Source organism: Aulostomus chinensis, chromosome 24 (assembly GCF_037954235.1).
Source record: "Aulostomus chinensis isolate RoL2024-O1b breed Wild chromosome 24, RoL_Achi_v1.0, whole genome shotgun sequence".
Lineage (NCBI taxonomy): Eukaryota > Metazoa > Chordata > Actinopteri > Syngnathiformes > Aulostomidae > Aulostomus > Aulostomus chinensis.
This window is the reverse complement of record NC_141343.1, coordinates 7,377,202-7,403,221: the sequence shown is the minus strand read 5'-3', so window position 1 is coordinate 7,403,221 and position 26,020 is coordinate 7,377,202. Positions and strand designations below refer to the sequence as shown.

At 41.9% G+C, this 26,020-nt stretch overlaps 1 protein-coding gene across 1 annotated transcript; it reads left to right on the top strand.

Moving 5' to 3' along the window:
• The first annotated feature begins 227 nt into the window (after positions 1-227).
• Positions 228-2,708, top strand: LOC147238594 (alpha-2 adrenergic receptor). Its single transcript, XM_086197312.1, has one exon. It carries the CDS (start codon positions 317-319, stop codon positions 1,601-1,603), a length of 1,287 nt encoding a protein of 428 aa, XP_086053438.1. The 5' UTR covers positions 228-316; the 3' UTR covers positions 1,604-2,708.
• Positions 2,709-26,020: the final 23,312 nt, after the last annotated feature.

Below are 26,020 nucleotides of genomic sequence, written 5' to 3'. Positions count from 1 at the left end.
GAGAGTGTGTGTGCGTGCAGGAGGCGGGGCAGCACTGGGGGTTTATGATACCGACACATGGGGCATCATTAGGAGCGAGAGCGCACCGTGCTGAGGGGGGACGGCAGAGCTGCAACTCCTGTGACATCCAGGAGCCGCTTGCCTTGATCACAATGAGCCCCCCCTCTTCCTCCTCCTCCTCCCTCCTCCACCTCCTCCCCCCCAAAAACAACAACAAACTACAAATGACCACAAAAGAGTGATGAATTAAAAATCCAGGATTTTTCTCCTTTCTTTCTTTCTTTTTCTTTTTTTTTTTCCAATCCAAATCTACGGGATGGATTCGGTGAACAGCAGCGGGATTGACGCGTTCACGGTGATCCACATCAACTCCTCCTGGAGCTTTGACAGCGGATATTCCCTAGCAGCGATAGCCGGCATCGCTGCGCTCGTAAGTTTCCTCATCTTGTTCACCGTCATTGGGAATATTCTCGTAGTCATCGCGGTCTTGACGAGCAGGGCGCTGAAAGCCCCTCAGAACCTGTTCCTGGTGTCTCTGGCCACCGCGGACATCCTGGTCGCCACTCTGGTGATGCCCTTCTCTCTCGCCAATGAGCTGATGGGTTACTGGTATTTTGGGAAAGTTTGGTGCGGTATTTATTTAGCCTTGGATGTGTTATTTTGCACCTCGTCTATTGTGCACCTGTGCGCAATAAGCTTGGATCGCTACTGGTCCGTGACGCAGGCTGTCGAGTACAACCTGAAACGGACCCCTAAGCGCGTCAAGTGCATCATCTTACTGGTTTGGCTCATTTCTGCTTTTATTTCATCTCCCCCATTGATTTCTATCGACAGCAACAGTGAGACCAGCTCTCAGCCTCAGTGCGAGCTGAACGATGACACTTGGTACATCCTTTCCTCCAGTACCGCGTCTTTCTTCGCCCCCTGTTTGATCATGATCCTGGTGTACGTGAGAATATACCAGGTGGCAAAAACCAGAACGAGAAGCATGTCAGGAAAAGAGCCGAGGCCAGACGGTGTAACGCAAACTGAGAACGGACTCAGTAAAGCAACCTCCCCTTACCACGGCGAGAGAGAGAACGGTCACTGTCAGTGCCCGCCGCCTACGCCCAGCCAATGCACCGCCACCGTGGGCCAACACACAGAAGACATGGAGGACAGTTCTTCCTCAGAGGGCAAAGGTCAAAAGGGGAAAGATTCTCAGAGAGTAAAAAGAAGCAGCCAAAAGAAAAGTTCCGTCTCTAAACATACCATCTCCAGAGTCAGCAACAAATCCATGGACTTGTTCGCCTCCAGGAGGAAACGCAGAAGGAGCTCGTTGGCCAGGAAGAAAGTCTCCCAAGCTCGAGAGAAGAGGTTCACGTTCGTCCTGGCGGTAGTCATGGGCGTGTTCGTGGTGTGCTGGTTTCCTTTCTTCTTCAGCTACAGTTTATACGGCGTGTGTAGAGACTCCTGTAAGATCCCCGACCCGCTTTTTAAGTTCTTCTTCTGGATCGGTTACTGTAACAGCTCCCTCAACCCCGCCATCTACACCATCTTCAACCGCGACTTCAGAAGGGCCTTCCAGAAGATTCTCTGCAAGTCGTGGAAGAAATCCTTTTAGATCGTGTGCGTGTGTCTGTGTGTGCACGAACTTGACAATCTGAATCAAAGAAGCCTGTTTGTGACTTACTGTCTTATTATATCGTCCTGTTGTAGCTCAAAGTCCATCACACCCAGAACCAGCTGCTGCACCCACCATCCCAGCAACACTCGCTAGTGTAACCCCCCCCACCCCCCCCAGATCTTTGGGTTGTTGTTTTTTTTTTTGGGGGGGGGGGGCACATTCAAGCTCTCTAATCTTGTGCTTCAGCGGTGCATTCAAATTGCAGTTGAAAATGCAGGAAGAGTGAAGCACACGGGGCCCCCTGCTGTCTGGGGGGTCTCAGGGCAGCTGCATCTGGTCGCTAATCCCTCTTTCAAAATGGACCAGCGGTTTCCAAACCTTTTCTTCCTTCTTTTTTTTTTTTTTTTTTGCCCTATAATTTAAATTAAAAAAAAAGGTTGTGGAAAAAACTGGAAAAGCAAGAAATGTTGTGTGATTCCAATTTTTTTTTTTTTTTTTTTTTTTAAGGAAGGGGGTTGTTTTGTTTTGGGCAGAAAATGTTGGAAATTTGCATCATTAACACCTGATAATTGGAACATAGGAGTTTTTCTGTTGATTTAATTGCTGCTAGATTCCAACATGGTTTTATTTTTAAATCGTTAAACGGACTCGGTTGTCGAAATTTACAGGTTCTAAAAAAAGATTGTCTGTCAACCCTGTTAAAACTGCTTCATTGCCACATGTTTTGGTTAATATTTACAAGAGTTAGACAAAGGAACTCATAAGAAAAAAAAAAGGTGTTTGTTTCCTCCCTCATGACCCTTATTTTGATTTAACTTTAGGGGTCTCCTCCCTCAGGTTGGGAACCGCTGACCCATAATTGAAATGTTCTGTCTGCTTCGCCATGATGTTGTCGTGTTTTACTGCTTCTTCGGGCGTCTCGGCTATAAACAGACTTGAAGGAAGAAGCCTTTCTGTGCTGTGGACACAGAACTGAGAAGCACAAAGTTACTGATCTCTAACAGAAGGGCTGACGCTCCAGACGATAAGCTAATTATTTTTATGATTCGTCTGTTTTGGTTTTGTATTTTTTTGTTGTTGTTGTTGTCACAGTAGCCATAAATTACTGAGTATTTTAAAGCAAATGCATTTATTTTACATTTTTCTAAAGAAACTACCTCTGTGTTTGTCTTGTTTTTATATATATATATATATAATTATACTTTGCCAACTGCAGTACACACCGTTCCTCTGCTTAAGATGTATGCTGTCATGCAAAAATTAAAAAAAACAACAAGAAAAGAGGTCATAAAACGTCAGCTTCTCCTGTGGTGTTGGAGCATTAAAGACTTGAAGTGACAGTGTATCAAATTAACATATAAATGAATGAGCTGAATGAATTCTTGAAATACTCATTAAAGCGATACATCACCTAAAAAGTTTTACCTTTCAAGTAGTCAGAAATAAGGTTTTGAACAACAAAAAAATGTTTTATTCCCCCTCCCTCTTCACTACTTTTTGACTCCAGAATGCAGAAAGGGCTAGCCATGTATATTTAGCGTGAAGCTAATGGGGACCAATCGGTCAGAGCAACAAACCGACAGCAGAAATGCCAGTTTTCAAACTCACAGGTGCGTCGTCAGACACTTGGATTTGAACTAACTATAAAATTTCAGGTTTGGTTGTCCAGTGATTGAGAGCGAGCCAGTTGGAACGTCCGAATGCTCCAGCTGGTCACACCTGGTGCTACCAAGAACAAGAACTTGACCAAAAGGGTTGTACTTTGTTTGCTTTTACCTTGGTATTTGTGGATTACTGAGCCGTGGGATTATACAAGATGATGGCCTTTTTAAACTTACAAATCTGCTGTTCTTAGCCATTAGTTGCCACTACCATCAAGCTAAATACACATGGCTGGCTCTTTATGCATTCCGGATTCACAAAGAAGTGATGCAGGAGTGAAAAGAACATCCTCATGAGCCCAAGACACCTATTTGTGTGTAACCAAAAGACAAAATTCACTATTTAGGAGACACATCACGGTCACATCACAGTTCGTTGTCTACAGGTAAATTTCTGCATTTCACTGTATATGGAGTTTTAGTATGTGGTGACATTCCCGTACTGCCTGGATCCCTGATGAGCAAACTACTTCCTGTTAGCATCCTGCTAACGTGAATGTCAATAAATAATTGAATTATGCAGCTCTTCTACACTTTCCAAGTGATCAATAAGATTCAATACTGATAGCAAAACTGTTCATTTTACAGGGGTTGTGAGATGTTGAAAAAAAAACAAAAAACAATTTGTCCATGGTTTTACAGCAAGAAAGTAACGATGGAGAAGGCTACAGCAGAGCCTCTGATGTAAGCAGGTGTTGACAGTAGCTTGTAACAACTGTCACTGACAGCAGGTGGAGACAAAGTGCTGCAATTTTGCTTTAAGAAGCTAAAATTAAGCAAAACATGTCGCATTTTTAAGGGAACTTGTTAGAAATAACCATTCTCGTCATGATTTGCAATGTCTAAATGCTACTTTGAAATGTTGTCTGACTTCAAGATTGTGTGTTTCTGGATGAAAGTGAAAAATCACCGTTGAAACAAAGAGATTCAGTTTTGTTGTAACATGCCCAGTGATTTGGTCTGAAAAGAAAAAAACAATCAGGGCTAAATTGGTAACCGCTAGACTGCTCCTTTATTAGCTCCCGTGAAGAGCTTGATTGAATCTACACAAAAGAACTTTTAGTTTTTCTTTGGCTCATGGGAGCCCCTCTGGTGGATGCTGGCTGTGTTCCTTTCAGGGTGGCCGTGACCTCTGAGTGTAACAGTTTTGATGTTGTCTCTGGTCTGCTCATGATCTAATATTCCCGGCTGCGTCCCCCCCGTGGGCAACGCCGAGGTGAAAATGAAATCTCCCACACAGAACTGGTCCTGTTGACTTCCTGCGTCTTGCTGCCTGTGGGCGCGCACAGCCACAAGCCATTTGTGATGGGTTACTAGTCCATCTGCTGCTGTTGTAACTGCAGCCGCTAGAAACGTACATCCAAACAAAACAAGATGTGCTTGAATAAAGGCTGGTCAACAGCCTGATTGTCTCCGTTTGTCAAAATCCCAAATAATGTTAAAAGACATCCAGATTACCCAGAGGAAACTGTGTTTAACTAACTCAAAACAAGTGTAATTTAAAGTTGAAATCGTGCAAAACCCTAGAACCGTTTCTAGTACACTGCCAATAGTCTTTTCTACCTGAATGAAAAAAAAAAGAAGAAGAAAATAATCGGAATAAGATTCGACGGATTTATCGGTTTCTTAAGGACATTGGTGCCTTTTTCTACAAGTCCAATAACACGTATTTGGCAGTGGATTAGCTGCTGAAGTTCTCCGAGACAGAAAACAAACCTCTGCTTATAATTTGGCAAAATATGAAAACAGGATTTATTTGCAGAGATTAATTTTGAACTTTTTCCCCATCCATAAAGGGTGTGTTTTGATTTCCTAGAAAATCTGCCCCCGACTCCAGAGTTCCAGTGAGTCTGATACGAGCTTAAAAGCGAACACGGTAGTATTTGCTTAGCAATAAATAAATAAATAAATAAATAAATAAATAAATAAATAAAGCGAAGTGGACAAAAAGACTCAGCACTCATAAAAGGACACGCCGACTTCTTGAACAATTATAACACAAGAAGAAAGTCAGACAGGAATATAAATCCCATTCTTTCGCCTTCAGACCCACAGAGACCGGCTGACTATTAGTTAGCTTAGCGCAATGGATGTTTTTGGATGGTAACTGTTAGCGTCCATCAAAAGTTTGGTTTGTCCAAAAGAACAAGCAAGATTTGTAGCAGTTGCTCTTCCAGTCGTCGACGAATCTTTTTGTCGTTGGCTGAAGCAACAATGAAATCACTGCGCCCGGTCAGAACAGTGGTTCCGACTATGTGTCCAGGAAATGCCTTCCAATTCTAAATTATGATTTACAGCAAACGTTGAAGCACAATGCCACTTATACAGAATTAAGCAGGCGAAGAGTGGAGAAAAATGTATTTAATGACTTTTAACAGTGGTATGCTAACACTTCCACACCCATGACCACTTGTTGTGCTAAGCTAAGTAGCAGTAAGCTAGTTTCTGTGGGTCTCTAATTCACCCACAGAAGAGAGAAGGGGATCTATTCTCTTCTTTAGCTCCGGGGAAGAAAGGCAATGAGCGCGTCTCCCAAAAAAAAGATGTGTTGTTTGATAATGATTTAATTTGGAGGATGTTGAGGCACGTTTTGCCCTCGCACGTGTATCGAGCTGTTGCTTCGGTTTGACCTTGTACCTCTGATTATATTCAATATCTCCAAACAACAGAAGAGATGTGACCATATTGTGACTGAGGCAGATCAGTAGGACTGTAAGTTAATGACCCTTTTAGTGTTCACGGTCAATTCATTGCTTTTGCTGACGAAATTCAAATTAAGCAGTTTTACTACGCACTTTTAAATGCTGATTATGAAAACTCTCACTGCCGGTATGAACACAGGAGCATCTGATTCATGAGAATGAGGTCTTTTAGTTGCTTTGTTTTTTTGGTTTTTTTGGTTGTTTTTTTTTTACAAGCAATCATAATTAAAGAGCAAACAGCAGACAGAATTCCTCACGCCATCAACAAACGTGGTTCATTTCGTAAAAGATGAAAGGCTCTTGTGTGCTGTGATGCTGCCACACCTGGATGGCTTCAATTTTCCACCAGACATCAGACCTTGGCAGAGAGGAATTATGGGCCGGCTATCAGGAGACTGCAACAGCAATTTCACCCAAAAGGGGCTATTAGGTGGCTGAGCCCGTTCCTAATTTATGTGTTTACCTTTGAAGACTTTTTGTTGTTGTTGTTGTTGTTGTTTTTATTTTTTACTTTTTGAAGCACAAATGTATAGGTTTATGAAACTTGGGAATTTATAACTTTTTTTTTTAAGTTCCGGCTAAAAGCCTGAAACACATCCGCGATGCGTACAGCTACGGTCGTTGCAGTCAGAAATCTTCTGAATAAAATGGAATAGCTACTGTCACCACATGACGCAGGTTTAATTTTCTTATCTCATGGCGTGATGACATGGTCCTCCAGGCATTCACAATGACAGGAACACCATAGAAACAGCCAGTGTGGGTGGTTTAAAAACCCCACTACGCTACGCTATGCTACTGGAATGCATTGCACATGTCTCCTAGGTGTTTAAGGCAAAGGTTTGCGCATCAAATTATAAACTCTTAAAGAGTTTTTGAAACCCCTGTACAAGTAAACCTTCTACAAGAATATTTTAGTATTTAAAAATGAGCAGGTTTACTTTTTAGAGTGTATTTCGACTTAATTGATGGTATAGACAGTAGCCTTCTAGCTAGTGCTTACAGGAAAATACAAGTATTTTCACTTTGAAACATTCAAAGCTCAACTAAAATTATGCATAACGTTTGAAGAAAAAGTTTTTTTTTTCTTTTTATGCCAAGGACGTCTGTATTTTGTGTCGCTGAGATACAAACGTTAGCATGCTAACCAGGCGCATTCCATTTTGTAATATCAAAGACTTGTCAAAGTGAAACTCTGCTCTATCATCTGGTTTTTCACTTGAGGGAACCACGGCTGAAAAAAACCAAACACTGTGCTATACTGAGGAAGACTTGGAAGTAGCAATTGAGATAAAGTCATGAAGAAAATGTCTGCTAAGCTAAATGTCAAGTAAGCTAAATGTCAAGTAAGCTGTATTTTTCTCTTTGCAAAAAAAAAAAAAAAAAAATGTCGTCGCCCTCTGCTGGTCATTAGACATATTGCAAGAATTATGTAAAGCAATCCATCTCTTTTTAGTGCACTTATTTATTCATTTCTTATGTGTAATACTTGACATTAGTGTATGTAACAGTGCCGAAGCATCATTCAGACATGTATAATCTTGACTTGTGAACGTGAGATGAATGACCCCGTCTGTTGACTGCAGCCAATCATACCTCACAGACTCGCTGTCACATGGAATGATGGAGAACGACCTCAGACGCTGTTCAATGCACTGGCTAACTCTCTCACAGCTGGGCTCACAATTGGTTGCCTGAGCAGAAAGCTGGCTGGTCGCCCCTGATAAAGCAGCTTACAAGGTCTAAATGAATCAACTGGAAGCAGATTGGACACCTGAACTGGATTTTTTCTCCGACCTATTTCAACTTGTGAAACTCTTCAGCCACACATGTTGATGTTACACACACTCTCGAGAACCCTTGAGCAACTGAGGGTGGAACAAAAAAAGGAGGATGTGGAAGAAAAACTAGAGATCTGGAAAACAAAGGAGAAGTTATTGCTTACCAATCCTTTAAAACTGCCAAATGTTTAAGCCGCATGCTAAGCCTTTCTGGTTTGTCTATATAACTAAATTTTATTTTTTAAAAAGTCACCTATTCGTAATCGAAGGACATTCAGAGAGTACAAACGAAAAAAAACAAAAAAAACTGCAGCCTCAGGACACTTGGATGAGTTCATACAATCAGTTTTGAGGCATATTATGGTTTTATTTTTCATGTTTTATCAATGTTTGAAAACTGGTCTCCATTCACTTCTGTTGTTTGGGCAATCACAACACCACCTTTTCCTTTAAAGCTCCAACAGTGTTTGAAAAAACAAACCCCAAAAAACCTCACCTGATCCTCTATCGGCATGAGAGAGAGAGTATAATGAGTTAATTTTCATTTTTGGGTGAACTATCCCTTTAACGTTTGTTCTAAGAATCAAAAAAACAAAATCGAGGCCATAGACATTTAACGCCCTTGCTAACTAGAAGGTTATTTATCTCAGATGTCAGTCGGTGCTGCTTTTATGATCGTATGTGTTAGAGAAGGACTGGCCTCTGTGGAACGGGAACAGAGTTTGCACCCTTCAGTCACTTTTATTGTTTGGTTTGTCCCTGTGGGCTCGTACAGACTCGAGGAAGGCAGCGTGAAGGAAAACTGCATCTCACCAGTACGTCTATTCAGGACCAACAATGCAGTTATTTTCCCATGGTAACAGTGTCCAACAATGTGGCACGGCCTTTTTGTTAAATCTACTTCATAATTATAATTACAGCCTGGAAGTGAAAGCCTGAGGCACTCTCTAGTTTGTTGATAATTACTTGTGCTGGGAACAAGATGTCGTTTATCAAGTAGTGATGTAACACGGGAGAACTTAGTGCATGCTGCAAATACAAACGCAAGTAAACGAGCAAGCGTGCTCTCAAACTGGCGAATACGAGCATTTGCGGACCTTCATGCTGTTTAATGTATCACCATTAGATACAATTACAGCAGGTCCCCTGCCACCTGACCTCAGTGTATAGGTTGGCTTGCACTGATGCAGCAAATAAACCACCACTTTTGCCATTATTTCATGTCTCTCAACAGCAGATTCCACTCTTACTTCAAAAAAAGATTGAAAACGACGCCTCCGAAATTGAATTTAAAACTGTGAAAATTCCACAGAGGAAAACGGTTGGAAAAATCAGTTGCACTGTCAGATGTAAATTATGCAGACTGGGTTATAATCTGCATGCCCTCACCACTGCCCATAAACTGGCTCAAGGTCTCGTAACGCTCCAGCAACCCTGGAAGATCATCATACGCCAACTTAAAATTTAATGATGCCATCAAAGGAGTCTGAGATAGTCGAGATTATACGTAGATAACATGCAAATCGCAATTTTGGATCATGTGATAGCTTACGTGATCAACAAAGATGAGCCCAGAGTTAAATTAGTGTGCGTAAAATGAATGTGACTCAATGTGAAAGTCACGCCTCATACAGCTGAATCTTAGGTTTGTCAAAAGGTCGAAGCTGAGCTCAAAGGTCAGCAACAACAAGAGGCTACGACCATGCTAGCAGCTCGGAGAGGCTGCTAGCAATGTTAGCATGCTAACATGGCTGGAATAACTTCTTATGGGGCCCTGGGGCAACAGTTTGTTATAAGCCCCCCTGACTAACATGGTTGTTTAAGCAATTTTTTTTTTCACAAATTTATCAAGCAATTACCTCCTAACAGCTATGCAAACAAAAAATACAAGCACATTGCTCCTGAATAAATTGGCACTTGCACTTCTTCTGTCGTCGTGCATCGAATGGACATCATGACAAATCTGGGATGCATTACATTTAACCAGGTGGTACTAGGTACTAGGTAGTATTTAACTAGGTGGTACTAGGTAGTATTTAAGTGGTAGTACATGTTGGAGCTTCCCTGGAGACACAGGCAAAGTTTGAAAACAGCTCGTCAGTCATTTGATTCAAATATTTGTCTCGTCAGAGTTTGTTCAAATGAGGTGCTTTGATCTCCAGTCAGGCACATTTACTCTTTTGAAACAAGGCAAAAACCACCTCAAGCAAGTATACCAATTTTTTTGTTTTTGCAAATCTGATCGCAGCTAATGATCTTTAGTTGCCACTTTTCAAGCTTTACAGTGGCGTCGCTGAGCGTGACACGACTTCTTTGTCATCTGAACAAAGCTCTGAGAGACAGCGGCCTCCATCACAGACGAACAGCATCACTGTGTTCTCACTCTTCCTCCTGCCAGGCTGCCTCTTTCTTGCCTTCTCCCACACAGAGTAAAGCTACAGCCTGCTACAGATGACCAAGTCGAACTGTCGCTGGCAAGCAATCTTTGCTGTTTTATCACTGGATGAGTTCCACCACACCGCTTCGGCTTTTGGCGTCTTACATTTCTACCAGCAGGAGGACAGACAAGTCCAAAAAGACGAGCACAAATCCCTGAAAAATTGTTTTTTTTATTCGCTACGTAAACTTGGCTTGAAAATTCATGAAAGCTAATTATATCACGGCGTACGTCTACTTTCAACCTTGTTTAGAGAAAATCATATTGAGTGCTTTTGCTTTTGTACAAAAAAAAAAATCCTTTAAATACGGCTAAATAAAGAGCGAATGAGTTTATAAGACATACAAGGTTGGAAATCAACTGGGACTACAGAATTATGGATATCACCGTTATCACTGCATTCTACATTAATGGGAATTTGGCTTCAGGGCAGATCTGTGATTTCCACCTAATGGAGTGTCTGATACATCATCCTGCACCACACGCCTTCTGAGTGTTCATCCTCTATTAAGAATTATTGCGCCTGAATCAACTGCTCCACCCTAATTTTGATATCACGATGTAGATTAGAGGCCGGGTCAACTGGGAAATCAGCGCTGCCTCGTATTTGTGAACTAAAACTCATTTTAACCGAATTTTCCTGTTTTGATTTCGTTTCCAAACCTGACAAGCGACGCGCCAAATATGAGGAATGTTCCATTAAAGCCTGCAACTGAAAATGAGTTTTCTTTCGTGCATCCGTTCTCCAGGCTGGACTTAGCACGCTCATTATTAATCAAACTAAAGCAAAAAGATGTGAAGTGACAGGAAAACACTCTTTCTCATCCTCAGTAGTTTCACCCACAGCACGACTGATGGCACGTCCGTCCAGCTGTAAATGTATGGAGTACAGGAGCTGTATCGGTGTTAAATGAACGTTCCTCAAGCTTATTCTGAGGTATTTTCAACCATTTTAAATATATGAACAGATCAGGATATAATCTGAGTAAAAAAAAAAAAAAAAAAGTGTCACAGTGACGTTGACCTTTAATTACCAAAGTCTATTCAGTTAATACTCGAAACCCAGTGGACATTCGTGCTAATTTGATGTCATTTCCTCAAGGCATTCCAGAGATATTTGTTAAAGAGAACTGGAAAATACCGAGTCCATGTGAGGTGACGCTGACCTTTGATTACCAAAATCTTTTCAGTTCATCCTCGAGTCCCAGTGGACATGAGTGCTAATTATGATAACATTTCCTCAAGGGATTCCACATTTGTTGTGTTAAAGAGAACTGGACAATATTGCATCCACGTGAGGTGGTGACTGCTGAAATCTTTCCTATCCATCCTACAGTCCTGGTGAACATTTGTGCCAAATTTGAAGACATGTCCATAAGGTATTTGTTGGACAGGAACAACTTGATGAGCAGTACAAACATCCTGTCCATGTGTGGTGACGGCCACCTCGACCTTAGACTACAGATTTTTTTTTTTCCAGTTCCTTATCATGTCCTAGCGTACATTTGCGTCAAATTTGAAGAAATTCGCTCAATGCATTCCTGAGGTATCACGTAACAAGAATGCGAAAGTATAACTGACATGAGGTGTCACTGACCTTGACCTTTGACTACCAAAATCAATGAGGTTCATCCATGATTTCCAGTGGACATTTGTGCTAAATTTGAAAATATTTCCTCAAAGGCGTCCCTGACATATTGCACTGATGAAATTGGACACATAGGTGACGCAAAAGTGACCTTGACATCTGCCACCAAAATGGTTCTAAGTTCATCCTTGTGTCCCAGTGGATGTCTGTGCCAGATCTGAAGATATTCTGTCAAAGCATTTAAGACCGGAACTCAACGCACGGAAAAAATAATGCCTCCTCCCCGCACCTGACAACTCTAGAAAAATTAAAAATGTTATGAATCATATCACTGGAAAATTGTTGCACAATTATGTCATCTGACTCAACCTAATAAACATGAAAGAAAAAGAAAAGGTCTGTAAACTTATCATGAAATTGTTTTTCAGATTTCAATTGCACGTAACAGCAGATCTGTCTCCCCTGTAACAACGCTATTTGGTGTAATCCCATCAGCAAAATGTCCTCATTTCTCCCACACCGTGGCAAAAGGCAGCAAAAGTAATAATTGCAGTTTATAATAGTTGAGAGAAAAAAAAATCGGTTTCTTTCCTCTAAATAGAGCAGTTTTGGGAGTTGTGATAAGCCGTCATTAAACGGAACAATTCTCAGGGTCCCTACTGCTTCTTTTCTCAGCTTTTGTCCAAATTTTATGCGCATCCTGCTGTTTACTGGGCCCTTTGTTTACCCTGGATACAGGCTCCCAGTGCATACTGTGATGAATCAATGAATAACGGCCACATTCCTCTGTTGACAACAGCTGGTTATTGCATGAGGCAACGTGACAGAAATGGGATTCTGGCTCAAAGGTAATGAGATTACAGTGACCTTGTGTTGATGTTCTTTATGAATAATGTTCTGGAAGATTTCATGAAACAAGAATGAAAAACATCCTCCGTTTCAATTATGTCTTCGTCCGTCCGATTGAACACCCGGACACAGAGGCGCACAAGTTACGAGTTAACACAACTACCTGGTTATTTCAATTATCCTCTGCTTCTACTTTAATAAATAAATGAATTAGAACAAAATCAAATCAATTTAAATCTAAATAGTACCAAGTGCCAGATAAAGTAGAAAGTAGTAGAAATGTATTGAAACTGTATTTACGGATGTACTTTGAATATTTCTCCACAAAAATAAGGCAAATAGATTTTTGTTGAAAATAATTTAAAATTTTCCTCAACAATTCTGTATAACATAGACCTTATTAAAAAAAAAAATAGAAAGGAGAAACTCACTTTAAACTAAAAGAAATTTCCACGACAGAAATAGAGGGCGACCATCTGCCTCACCCAAAGAAGGGACCTCGGGGGCTGACCCAGGTCGCAATGCGTGTCCGACCCACATTTTGCTTTGAATGGTGGCGTTGGTTCAGGGTGATTTTGGCTGCCTATATAAAACAACTACAGTTCAATGGAATTGGCACAGCCTGCCAGTTTCCTCTCAGACCTCAAACGACCCCAAACATGGTCCACTTGGAAGCAAAAGCGGCCTCAGCACGCTTGTTTGGTCGGCTTTTGGCGTCCCTCCAAGTGTGATCGCAACATTTTCACCTGCCCAAATGAACTGCACCAAAGGGGAAAACAAACTCTAGAGCAATTCAACCTAAGTGAGGCAGATGTGAAAACCCCTCAAGTCCACCTTATGTGGACCACATCTAAATCTACGTTATGCCCAGATTCTACATTTTGCTAAGACTAGTTAGGACTGTAACATAGCCTTAAATGACCCAAATATACCCAGAGCAAACAGTTCTACTCTAGTGCAGCACCGTCTGATCAGTCATACAGATATTAATCTCAACAAAGAGATTCTGCTAATAAATACAGAATCTATAAGTGAGGGAGAAAATGTCGGGACAGCAAAGCTTCTGGCCTCTTTCTGAGTTGCTCTGACCGATCAAGTTTGATCGGGCCTCGGCCGCATCCACATAAGCAGTTTGTGCAAGCGACACGGAACACATTGGCTGAACTGTAATGTCAGAAAAATAGCAGTAGTCTGATGATTTAACAACAAGCCTTTTTAGTGGTTTTAAATTGTTAACTGAGTGTAAACTGGCCACTTTTGAAACAAGCCACGAGTATTTGACCCCCTTCTAAGTCCATATGAAAGTCTCAAGTTGCTCTTCGAACTGTAAACTACGAGCGGTGGATAAGACAAAAAAGTCTTGGATCAGATAATCACTGGCTTCATTGGAGCCTCAAAATCCTGACTCTCACTCCCAGAGGCTAAGTCAACAGACATCGCTGATTAGTTCCAAATTATTCAGATAAAACAAGAAAAAAACTAGAGATCTCATAGACGGACAGGCCCTTGGAGACTATGCCAGTTTTCGCTATGTTAAACAGATTTTCCCCAACATTGAACTGGATGTTTTTTGGCCTATGCAAAACTCCACAAAGTTTGCCGAAATTCAACCTCGTACCTGTTACGAAATCTTGAAAACACTCAAAAGGACAAGTGGCACCGTTCACATTATCTACAGACCATTGAGGGATTGGTTTAATGTCTCTCTACATCTTAAATCCTGGCGGCAGCATTTTGTATCAGTGTCTTGCTTATTTCTCCTGCTGATACTCGAATAAAGTGCATTACAGTATGTCTGGAAGAGATAAAAGCATGAATGACCTTTTCCAGGTCTGCAGAGGAAAGGGAGGAATGATCTCAAACAATAATTACCACAGCAATAGCAATTTCTATGAGGACTCCCATGAAGGAAGCAAGAAATCCCCAAGCATGGGCTTACATATGGAAGGCATTGACCAAGATGTTAATGGATGCATGAAAGTGAGAGTAAAAAAAAACCCTGAGGCAATCCAGCATTTGGTGTTCCACAGCTCCTTAATTACTTGGAAGGATGAAACTTAGCAGACGGAGTGGGCGAGACGAATGAGTCTCTTAATCAGGACCCACAAAGCTCTGTTTATCGCCAGGAGAACCGTGTTGTGATGTTGCAAGCAGAGCCATTAAAAATGACCAGGAGGATCTAACAACATGGTAACAATCGGGTTCAGGGGTAAAATTTGATCTGAAGATGGTTTAATTGTTGGATCTATAGAATGTAACATTTCTCGATTGAGTTTCCTTCTCAAACAGGATTGTCAAAGGGCTTGAGGGTTACCCTCTGCCGGCATGGATACTTTTAGCTGTGTTTATTGGCTCCATAAATTCCTAGCAATTTCATAGAGTAAACATAAGAAATATAATAATTGTCTTGAGCTTCGTTTGAACTCAAGTAAACAGACTTTTTTTTCCTTTTTAATTCACTTCGCTCAACTGACTACAAGACTTCCACCTGTCACTTTGGTTTGTTACCTCAGCCAAGAAGCTAATGGGATTACTGGCATTTTTTGTTGTTAGCAGGATATCTAAAAAAAAAAAAAAAAAAAGGACTGACTTTGATTAAATTTGGTTGAAATATACACAATAACGCAGGACACCAGTCATCTCCTCCTGGAACTGTCACCTTATCATGGTGGAGGAGTTTGAGTGCCCTAGTGACCCTAGGAGCTATGCTGTTGGAGGCATTTTGCCCCTGGTAGGGTCACCCAAGACAGTCTGGTCCTAGGCGAAGGGCCAGACAAAGAATGGTTCAAAAGACCCTTCATGGAAACCAGAACTAGGAGTTTGCTTCATGGAAACCAGAACTAGGAGTTTGTGTACCCAGCCCAGAGGGGTACCAGGGCCCCGCCCTGGAGCCAGGCCCGGGGTAGGGGCCCATTGGCGAGCGCTAGATATAGTCAGCTTCACCTCGACACATAGCTCCGGTTCCAGAACCCAAGTCCTTAAGAGGGGTTGGACTCTCTCCTTCGCTGGAGTTGCTCCAGGTGAGAGGTGAAGGGCCGGGGGGGGGGGGGGGGGGGCTTTTTAATAGCCCCAGACTCTCTGCCTGTACGTTGGGGTTTACCCTGGTGGACAAAAGGGTTGCTTCCCTGCACCTTTGGGGTTGGGTAACGGGTCCTGACTTTTGTCTGCACTTATGTGCCAAACAGCAGTTCAGAATACCCACTCTTTTTGGAGTCCCTGGGAAGGGTGCTGGATGGTGTTCCGACTGGGGACTCCACTGTCCTACTGGGGGACTTCAGTGCTCACATGGGGCATGATTGGGAGGAGCGGCAGGCCTGACCTGAACCCAAGTGGTGTGCAGTTCTTGGAATTCTATGCGAGTTGCAGTTTGTCCATAACTAACATGTTCGGACATAATGATGTCCATTGTTGCACGTGGCACCAGGACATCCTAGGTTGTAGGTCTATGATTGATTTTATCGTCGTATCATCTGACGTGTGGCGGTATATTCTGGACACGGGTGAAGAGAGGAGCTGAGCTGTCAACTGATCACCATCTGGTGCTGAGTTGGATCAGGTGGCAGGGGAAGACGCTGCGCAGACCTGGTAGGACCAAAAGAGTAGTGAGGATTTGTTGGGAACGCCTGGGGGAAGAACCTGTCAGGATAATCTTCAACCCCCATCTCCAGCAGAACTTTGACTGTATCCAAGGGGCAGTGGGGGACATTGAGTCAGAATGAACCAAGTTCTGCTCTGACATCGAAGCGGCTGTAGGGCTGCGGGGGCCGGTCGCAGCAGTAATCCCTGAACCTGCTGGTGGACACCAGAGGTGAGGTGAGCTGTAAGGCTGAAGAAGGAGGCCTACAGGTCGTTGCTGGTCTATGGGTTTCGAGAGGCAGCCTACTAGTACCGGCAGGCCAAGCGGTGTGCAGCCATGATGGTCACCGAGGCAAAAACTCGGGCGTGGGAGGAGTTCAGTGAGGCCATGGAGAATGACTATTGGTCGGCTCCGAAAAGGTTCTGGCAAACCGTCTGTCACCTCGGGGGGGAGGGGGGGTGGGCGGCAACTTGCCCACACTGTTTACAGTGTGCTACTGAGTCGGCTTGGCTCTCCTAAAACAGAGAAGCTAGTACAGACAATATTTCTGTTTTTTTTTTTTTTTTTTTTTTAACAGTATCTCAAGTAAGTTTTTGTACAGATTGTTGTGAGCCATAATGTCTATTTTTATTTTCATGGTCAATATCTCAAAAAATAACTTTAAAAAATTTGATGAAATTGGCTGAGGATGAGTAAAGATTAAGTTCCAAGCTTCAGTACCTTAGCACACACTTTGGTAGTGAGTGTGGGCTACAGAATCCTGGAATTAGCCAAATATATTATCAGGAGATGCTGCATAAACCATAAAATGCTGTCTTCCTTCATGAGTAAATAGCATCTATAGTCTAACCTGAGATGTGATAGAAATTCAATCTAGCAATGTTGATAGGGTTTGCTCGTTCTTTCTCAGTGATTCAAACATATGTTGACTGCTAAGCCGTCTGATTAATCGCTCCCCCTCAGCTTCAATGAATTTCGGTCATCAAACTGATCAATGGGGCTGTGAAAGGCAACACACTTTTGCTGTCATCTCCTGTCGGAGTCAATAAAGTGAATGTCAGTTTGCTCCACGCTAATTCCCACGACGAAGGCACTAGCAGGTTTATCTCACTGCTGATTTTCTTGTTTCTTATTAAGACACGGCAGGACGCAGCGACAACCGCTGAGGATGACTATTAAAGAGATGGACTTGTCAATCAACAGAAAGTTTAATGTAAATAATTTAATAAACTCACAATTGTGAGGGGGGAAAAAAAAAGCATTCTCTCTTTAAAAGCTTTGTTTCCTGTAAGAAAGCCCATTGTTAAGGATTTTATACTGCTTGTAGCCTCTGGAGAGCAGCTATTATTTGCCTCAGCTGTGGTTGTTATCTCCACAAATCCTGGCTGAGTGCTTCCTGCAAAGGTGAACTACAAGAGGACGATGTAAAGATGACTGATAGAGGCTTCAAATTCTTAATCAGGAACAAGAATATTTACTGTACACTTTGGTCACACTTTCTGTCCTGCTCAGCGATTTGATTTGACTTTGGTGCCAGTTTTATCCACAATGTCATCGTTTCTCCAGAAACCTCATGTATTTCTTTACCTCATGCATAATATAATGACCACAATCAGATGGTTAGTGTCAGGGTAGGAGGGAACTGGTAAATAATTCAGCACCAAGGATACGAACAGGTCAAGGTCTTGGTGGAAATGGACTGATTGGATGAAACCGCAGTGTTAGGAAGTCAAAACTTATTATGCATGAAATAAGTGTAAGAGCTAAGATGTGCAAATTTCCTGTACATTTAAATTTCAAATGTGGTACAATTTTTATCTAAAATTACAGTGTGACTGGAGCATCTATAAAAGCTTTACTCAGCAGAAATGAAGGGAATTAATTCTCATTTATGTGCAAACTAAACTGACGTGAGGTCATGAATGCTATGAGTGACCTCACTTCCTTTCTCTATAATTATCGTAGTCGGATTTCGTAGATTTGCATTGCGCAATCTGGTTTGCCACAACACCCGACAGATGGCAGCACCACTTGGACAAACCACTTCAACTTCGATTTGTTTATTGCGACCCAATTTGTGTAACAAGAGATAATAAAGATGCAAAAGCACAACATCCATATTTATAAGAAAGATTATGTAAACTTGAACATCCACCGTATAATCTTCTGCCAATGCTAACATCATAGCAATAGCTGTAACCTGTAGAAGATAAATTACGTGATGAAATAAGCACTGTTACATTGTGAAATATCCCATAACTCATCAATTACAACCAGCCCTTAGTGCTAGCTGACAGTTAGCTATTAGCTAACAGTTCTTTATCCATCCATCCATCGTCGTCTTCCGCTTATTCCTTACTCGTAAGGGTTGCGGGGGGCTGGAGCCTATCCCAGCATCTATGGGCGAGAGAGGTTCACCCTGGACAGGCCACCAGTCCATCGCAGGGCCGACATACAGAGACAAACAACCATTCACACTCACAGTCACACCTACGGTCAATTTAGAGTATCAATCAGCCTCGTCCCCAAATTGCATGTCTTTGGATGGTGAGAGGAAGCCGGAGTACCAGAGAGAACCCACACAGGAACAGGGAGAACATGCGGGGAACACGCAGACTCCACACAGAAAGATCCCACGCCCGAGCCGGGACTCGAACCCGGAACCTTCTTGCTGTGAGGCCACAGTGCTGACCACTGCACCACCGTGCAGCCCCTAGCAGTTCTTTATGTGCAATGGAAACATCCGATGCTAACAGCGGTATTGTTTGTTATTTTGTCCCGATATTTCAACCAGCTAAATTAAACAATAACATACAATTAATAATATGTTAGGGACCAAATTTCAACTCAAACATAATACGCTAACGGTGACAAACTCAATCTAATTTGGTTTGTCTTATTGGTGTTGCTGTCCAAGATGGCTGACCTGCATGCGATTGTGTATTGAGGTGCTAAAACACATCAGGTGGCGATGCTAATTTGGTAGCGACCTGAATCCCTAACAGTTGCCCAAATCATGGGAGGAAATAGTAAACTGATGATTTTTGAAAGTGATAAGACAAATAACTTTAAGAATAACATCAATGTTGTATGTCCACGTGAGTCACGAATTGCTTTTTCTTTCCCTGTTTTTTTAAAAACTTATTTTTCATGCCAACGCGCCAATCCCCACTGCTGAGAGAACGGAGGAAACATAAAACCAACCCTGCGATTATTAAGTTCTCTGTTTGTGACAGGTTTGTCATCCACCTGCAGCCATGCTGCACTGTTAGAGCCAGTTGGAGGGCAGCTGGGCCGGGCTAGCTGGGGATCGCTAGGAGCACGACGAGGCTTTGAGCCGCAGCACCATCTGGGAAGATGATAAAGAGGTGAAGGGCATTGTGGCTCAGCAGAAAACTGAGATGCCTGTGAGGGGTTTTAACAGTCTGCACAGGTTGAAAACAATACACGTGGAGGATTATAAATCTATAACAAGTTTGAGGTACATGTCTATGTGGCAGAAAATAAAGTTACAAAAGTGGTAGGCTATAGTATACACAACTATCACCACACTATCATCAGTTATGTCAACTTTTTCATCAAGAATTGAGATGTTCTTGGTTCAAAAGTGGTTCTAGATTGAAAGATACTGTAGCAGTGAGACGGGTGAACACAGTTACACTGATTTCTGTTTGGAAAATACTTAAATTACGATTTCTTATCATCACTTTTTCATTTGTACACTTGCCAGTATTGTTGTTTTCACCCCGTATTACTATCATTACCTTTTATTGGTATATTCTTATTCTGTCGATGGGAGTTTTTGTTTTTATTTACGTGTCGTTCTTTATCATTAACTTTATTTGACTGTGCTGTTGTAAGGAAATCATTTGGCTTGTGGGATCAATAATAATATAGGGTAACAGATGATTAAAAAAAAACAATTCTTGAGAAGTAAAAACTTTATGCCACCCACTAAAAAGATGGATAACCCTTTTAGCATCCAGCTTCATTACATTAATCGTGCCGGGTTTCGCTTGTGCTAGCCATGCTAATGTCAATGCTTCAGATGGGGACATAAGAAGCGAGCTACTTAGCTAGCAAACAGATAGCCTTAATTAACATTTAACTGACCCATACAATTTGATAAATGCAAATGTAGAATGTTGAATAATGCAGATTGAATATATAAATGAAGAGTTACCAAACCGTTAGCTTGGTTCTCCCAAACAGAGAACTTCAAACAGAGTGTTTGCACGCATTTTAAAGTATCTCAGGGATGTTTTGCACAGACTGTAAGGTTCTTTGAGGGAAAAAATGTACGATAAATATAATGAAATGTTATTGAAATTCAACGCTGTCATCAGTCCTCCCTTCAAAAAAAAAAAAAAAAAAAGCAGCATATTCCATGGTTGGTGTCTCCATGGAGATGATTTTGGGGTGCTCTGTGCTTTGGTGCGTCTTTACATTTCCAAATAAGACATTTTTTTGTTGGAGAATTAAATGATTTTCTAATGCATGCTGGTGTCTCGACTGCTGCAGAAGGACGACAGCTGGAGGCGATGCAAATGACTGAGTCTAACTGGACTCCCAGGAACTGCCTCCTAGCTGAGCCTGTGCCACCTGCACACTGATGTTAAGAACGCTAAAGCCCAGGAACACCAATTTGCATTATGATTGATAGCTTCTTGTTGTTGTTTTTTTTTCTTAGTCTTTGTTACCTCTGAAGGACTAATTTCATTTGATGGGCTGTGTTGAGCGCATGTGCAGGAGCAGCTCTGTCTTGTTGTGATAAATGAAGCTGTACCCTACACCCAGGGGCCCAGACACAGCCTCAGCCTCTTGACGAGTCTCCAGCCAGCTGTGCCTAATTGGCTAAGACTTGTCTTAATTTCAAACCTAGGCAGGTGCCAGGTCCACCGAACCAAATGCAGTGCCACTCAATAGCCAATATCTGTTTGTCTTCTTGTGTTGATCAGAGTGGCAGCTGTCACAGTGCTGGTGCGTAGCTGCCAACCCTGGACAACACTGACCTCATGTGATGGATGATTCAGGGACAAAATATACTTGTAAAAATAAAAAAAAGTCATTTATGAAAATTTGTCACAGTGTACTAACTCGGTTTGACCTTTCACCCTTGAGGTAGACAGTATATTGATCCAGCCTCAGTTTTATCAGTGTTTCTTTATCGCCATGCATGAAGAAGACTCAGGTGAGGTGTGTTTCAGGAGTAACAGACCAGGGTGATGACTCCACTGTTAAAGGGGGCACCTGGGAAAGTCTAGGCCGAGGTTCTGGAGATTGGCCGAACCTCAGATTGAAGAGGAACAATTCAGATCTAGTCCTGGAACAATCAACCAGCTTTTTTCCTTTTTGCAAGGATCCTAGAGGCAGCCTGGGAGTATGCAGTTTGTAAGTTTTGTGGATTTGAAGATGGTGTATGACCAGGGCCCCTAGGGGATATTGTGGTTGGTGTTGTGGGAGTTTGGCACAAAGGGGGCACAACTCAGGGGCCATCCATTCTCTGTACGCCCAAAGTGAGAGCTGGGTTTGGGTTCTCATCGACAAATCGGACTCGTCCCCGGATGGTTTCGGCCTCTGCAAGGGCGGGTATTTTTTTCAGGACGGTGGCTGGCATCTCCTTGAGGGATAAGGTAAGTAAATCCATGAGGGACTCAAGAGTACAACTGATTGCCTTGCAAAGAGCCAGTCAAGGTGCTTTGGTCAACTAGTCCTCCTGGAAGTCTACCCAGGGAGGTTTTCCAGGTGTGTCTGAATGAAAAAAGGTCATGGGGCAGACTGAGGACCCACTGGGAGGATTATATCTCCACGTAGACCCGGGAGCACCTCAAGATCTCCCTGTCAGAGCTTGTTGACGGGGCAGATTTTGGATAAGAAGTCTGAAGATGGATAGACACGAGTCAAAAACGGGAAAAAATGTGACAACTCCAACAGAAACATAAGAGAAGTGTAACTCTCATTGTTGGCTCCTCCCCAGTGGCAGATACAGATAGATGACAAATGAAGGAAAAAAAACACATAAAGTGAAGGAGTAGCTCCCATAAATGTTCAGTGTAGTTGAGATATGGCAACCGCCAAGGCCATAAAAGATGATTCACATCATTTCCATAACCATCGAGCCATTCTGTGACCCTGAGTCATGCCCTGGAGATGGGAAGAGGTCACTCCCGATGTGATAGAAATCATCGGACAACCCTTTGAACACGTGGAGGAGGACACACCACGCCAGCAAAAAGCTCCCCGTAGCACAGCAGCGTGACCGGATCTCGTAACCTCAGAGGTCAACGTGACTCCAACTAAAGATATACTCATCGTCTAAGAGGACAAACTCACCAACCTGTCAAGAATATCATCTGTCCGCCAATCCTAGAGTCCATCGGCAATGTTTGACAACTTAGCCTCCGGGAACAAGAGCCAGTGGTTCCGGTGTATCCAGCGGATGTCCAGTCCAAGACTTCCTTTTTCCGTCTGCTGCTCATCGTTTACGGTCCGTAGAGCGACTTGAGATGTTTGCGAGGAGCTGACGAATATGAGCGGACTGATTTGAAAGGGGTACGTTTACACTCGGTTGACTTTTTAAACCGCTACAGTGGCTTTGTTAAATCGTCAGACTGCAGCCATTTTCTGACCTCACATTCCAGACAAATCCACAGAGAATGCAGGCGCAACCGAGGTCCGCTCAAACATAACCGGTCGAAGCTCCGGAAACCAGAAGCTTCCCTCTCCTATCGACCTATTTGACTCTAATCTGTTTATACCGACCATCAGTCCTTCCAACTTTCTTCGACGTCCCTGTAACGGCGCCTACGTTCGTGCACCACATCTGATGATGTCTGATGACTAAATTGACTGTTTACTCACTTGAAAATCTTGTGGCCCAAAAACAAAACCACTCTCCAAGTCACAGGGTGTTTTCCTGCACAGCATTTTAAGCGTGACCGGACACTAACAGCATTCGTTATGTTTCATTTGTTAAGGGTTTCCCCCCCCCTTTTTATTTGACACATTTTTCCTCAGAGACATCGGACAGAAATGTAACTTTGTTCCATGACAGGTTTTTTTTTTTGTTTTTTTTGATTGACATTTTCAAATTTTCCTCCAGTAAATGAATGAACTACACACTGATTGGTTTTTCGGCGGCAGAGTTTATTAGCTCTCCGGGTACGAACACAGGCCTGCTAACGGTGCACAGGTGGAGAGTTTGGTACGTTAATATTTCACTTGATTTCATGTTCAGATTTAAACATGTAGCTGTTTGTCCACATCAGCTGAATGGTTGAAATGGTGTATTTTTCCATCTGAGTGAACCTTTTAGACACGATTTTTTTTTTTTTTTAACTAATAACGGAGTCTGTTTATTTTTTTTTTCTCCAATATTTCTACAAACAGTTCCAAGTGAAAGATGTGAACACTTGTTCCCACCTCTGGCTAACGCTGCCATCTAGTGGCACAGGAAAGGTGTTGCGAGCAGATATAATTAGTGCAGATCACTCCTTGAAGTATATTCTGTCTTCTCAGAAACAGTTCCAAAATTTAAAATTTGAAATTGTGCTCCAACTGAAAAATTTTTTTTTTTTTTTGCCCTCTCTTCTCATTTTATTCATGAAGAAAATGGTTTATTTTTAAGGTTGTTGGAGTAGTTTGATAGCCACATTGGACACTTTTGATTTTGACTGTTTTGACTAACAAAAAAAAGGCAAAGACAAGGATAAAGAAATTCAATATTAAGGTCCTTAAATGCATTTAACTACAGACAATTTCCGTCTTTCTCATCGCCTCACTGGCTCTGCCCTCAGTTGGTCAATTAAGGCCATGAAATGCTGAACTTTAATAACTTTAATATTTACTCGGCTCTCAAGTGTGGATTGTTTTCAGCTGTACTGACGCTTCTACATTTCTATTCTATTTCTATAACTCAGGATGCAGAAGTAACAGCTAAAGGTTTTGTTTGTATTAAAAAAAAAAAAACCTCAGTAACTCACATTAAACTCATTAACACACACACACACACACACACACACACACACACACAAGCTGGGATACCTAGTGTGTTGGACATCAAAAAATGTCTCGTCTAATTGTTGTTTCGTGTTTAATGTCAGAAATATGTTGTATAACTCACCAGAATTGTGGGAACCTTGTTTTTTTAATGAGAATTTCATATATAACTTAAGTATTATAATCAATATTTGATTTATTTATGATTGAAATCTAAATGTTGATTGAGACAAACCTTTGTGCTTTCAATAAAACAAAACAACTGATCCCGTTTACAGACTCGCAGTTGCAAAAAACCCCCAAAGAAACAACAACAAAAAAATCCGTCAACTTTCATTCCGTTCACACGTTGGAGGTGGCTTCGCGGTGACGTCATCACGGCGTAGCGTTGACGTATCTAAGAGTTCTTTGGTGAAGACGCTGTTCTTATTAGAAGGTATTTATTTTGCTAACTATCTAAAGTCTCCTATCACGTAAAAAAAAAAAAAAAAATCACCACAAAATAGCAAGAAAAAAAAAAAGCCCGTTGACATGAAAGTAACATTTTGTCATGTTTAGGTAAAAATGGCAACTTTTAATCATCAAATCTACGTGATTTTCTTTTTAAAATAAAACTTTTTGGCGAGTTTTTTTTTTTTTTTCCTTTTTCGTATATACGGTGTTTACGTTCATAAACAAACCTCTCAACTCTCTGGGAAAGTCTGACGAAGCTTCCTCGAAACAAGCCTGGTTCTTATAGTTCTGTCCAGCGTACTAAAGTTCCCCCACTTTCTTCTTTCGTTTTAAATTCGTTCCTTCCGTTGTTGTTGTTGTTGTTTTTGTTTTTTCCCCCCCAAACTTCTGCATCATCAGAACCGAGCAGAAAGCGATTTAGAGTTTTTCAATGTCAGGCCGTAAAAATGGGACCAAGAAAACGCAGATTAATTCTTTAAAGATTTTGATTAAAAAATTTGATTTTGATTTTATTTAATATAAAATATTGGAAAATGGAAAATAGATTTTATTTTATATATATAGAAAATCAAATCTATTTTCCATCGAGCTTCTACGTGAAGCTCCTTTCAGATTCGCTCCACAAACCTGTTTTTAATCTAAGTATGAACATTTTATTTAGGGTCTAAACATTTGTCGTCTTCGACTCCTGGGTGGAGTTTAGCGTCGGGCCCCTGATGTCTGACTGTCACGTTGACGTGTCAAAAGTCTCGCGGCAGCGGGTTCGCGGGAGAGACTCCCGCAGCAGCTGCAGCAGCCGGTAAAAGTCAGTGGACTTGCGTGACTTCAGGAGATAAACACGTCATTTCACCCCGGAGAGGACAACATTTAAATGGATCCATCGTTCATCTTTCATGGCGCCCCTTTGCCTCCTCTTTGCATGTATGTTTAATCACATCAGTTCTCATAGCCCTCCGCGGAGACATCATATAGTCCCCCAATTTGTTTTTCGTATTTAAATTAAGGAAATAACCTCTCAATTGACATAAGGACACACAAAATGCAAAAACATTCAAAACCTATTGTCGTCCACATCTATGCCTGAAAATAAGTAAAGGGTAATATTGCTAACAAAGAAGTGAACTACACGAGTCCACTTTTTTCTTGACCAGATAGTCTTCATTTATCCAATCACCATCGAACAGCAGCCATCACAACCTTCTCCATAAAGGCTTCCCCTCATACAAGCTGGTGTAAACAGCAGCGCCGCTAGTTTATGGATGATACTATGCTGACGATACTTCTTTTATGTTATCGGGTAAACAATACAAACTCGTAAAATTCTAATACGTCTCATTTGGTCGCTGAAGAGTCACTGAGCAGTTAAGG

Bases quoted from the DNA above. Each gene is read 5' to 3' on its own strand.
- LOC147238594 (XM_086197312.1), top strand. From the start codon at position 317: ATGGATTCGGTGAACAGCAGCGGGATTGACGCGTTCACGGTGATCCAC.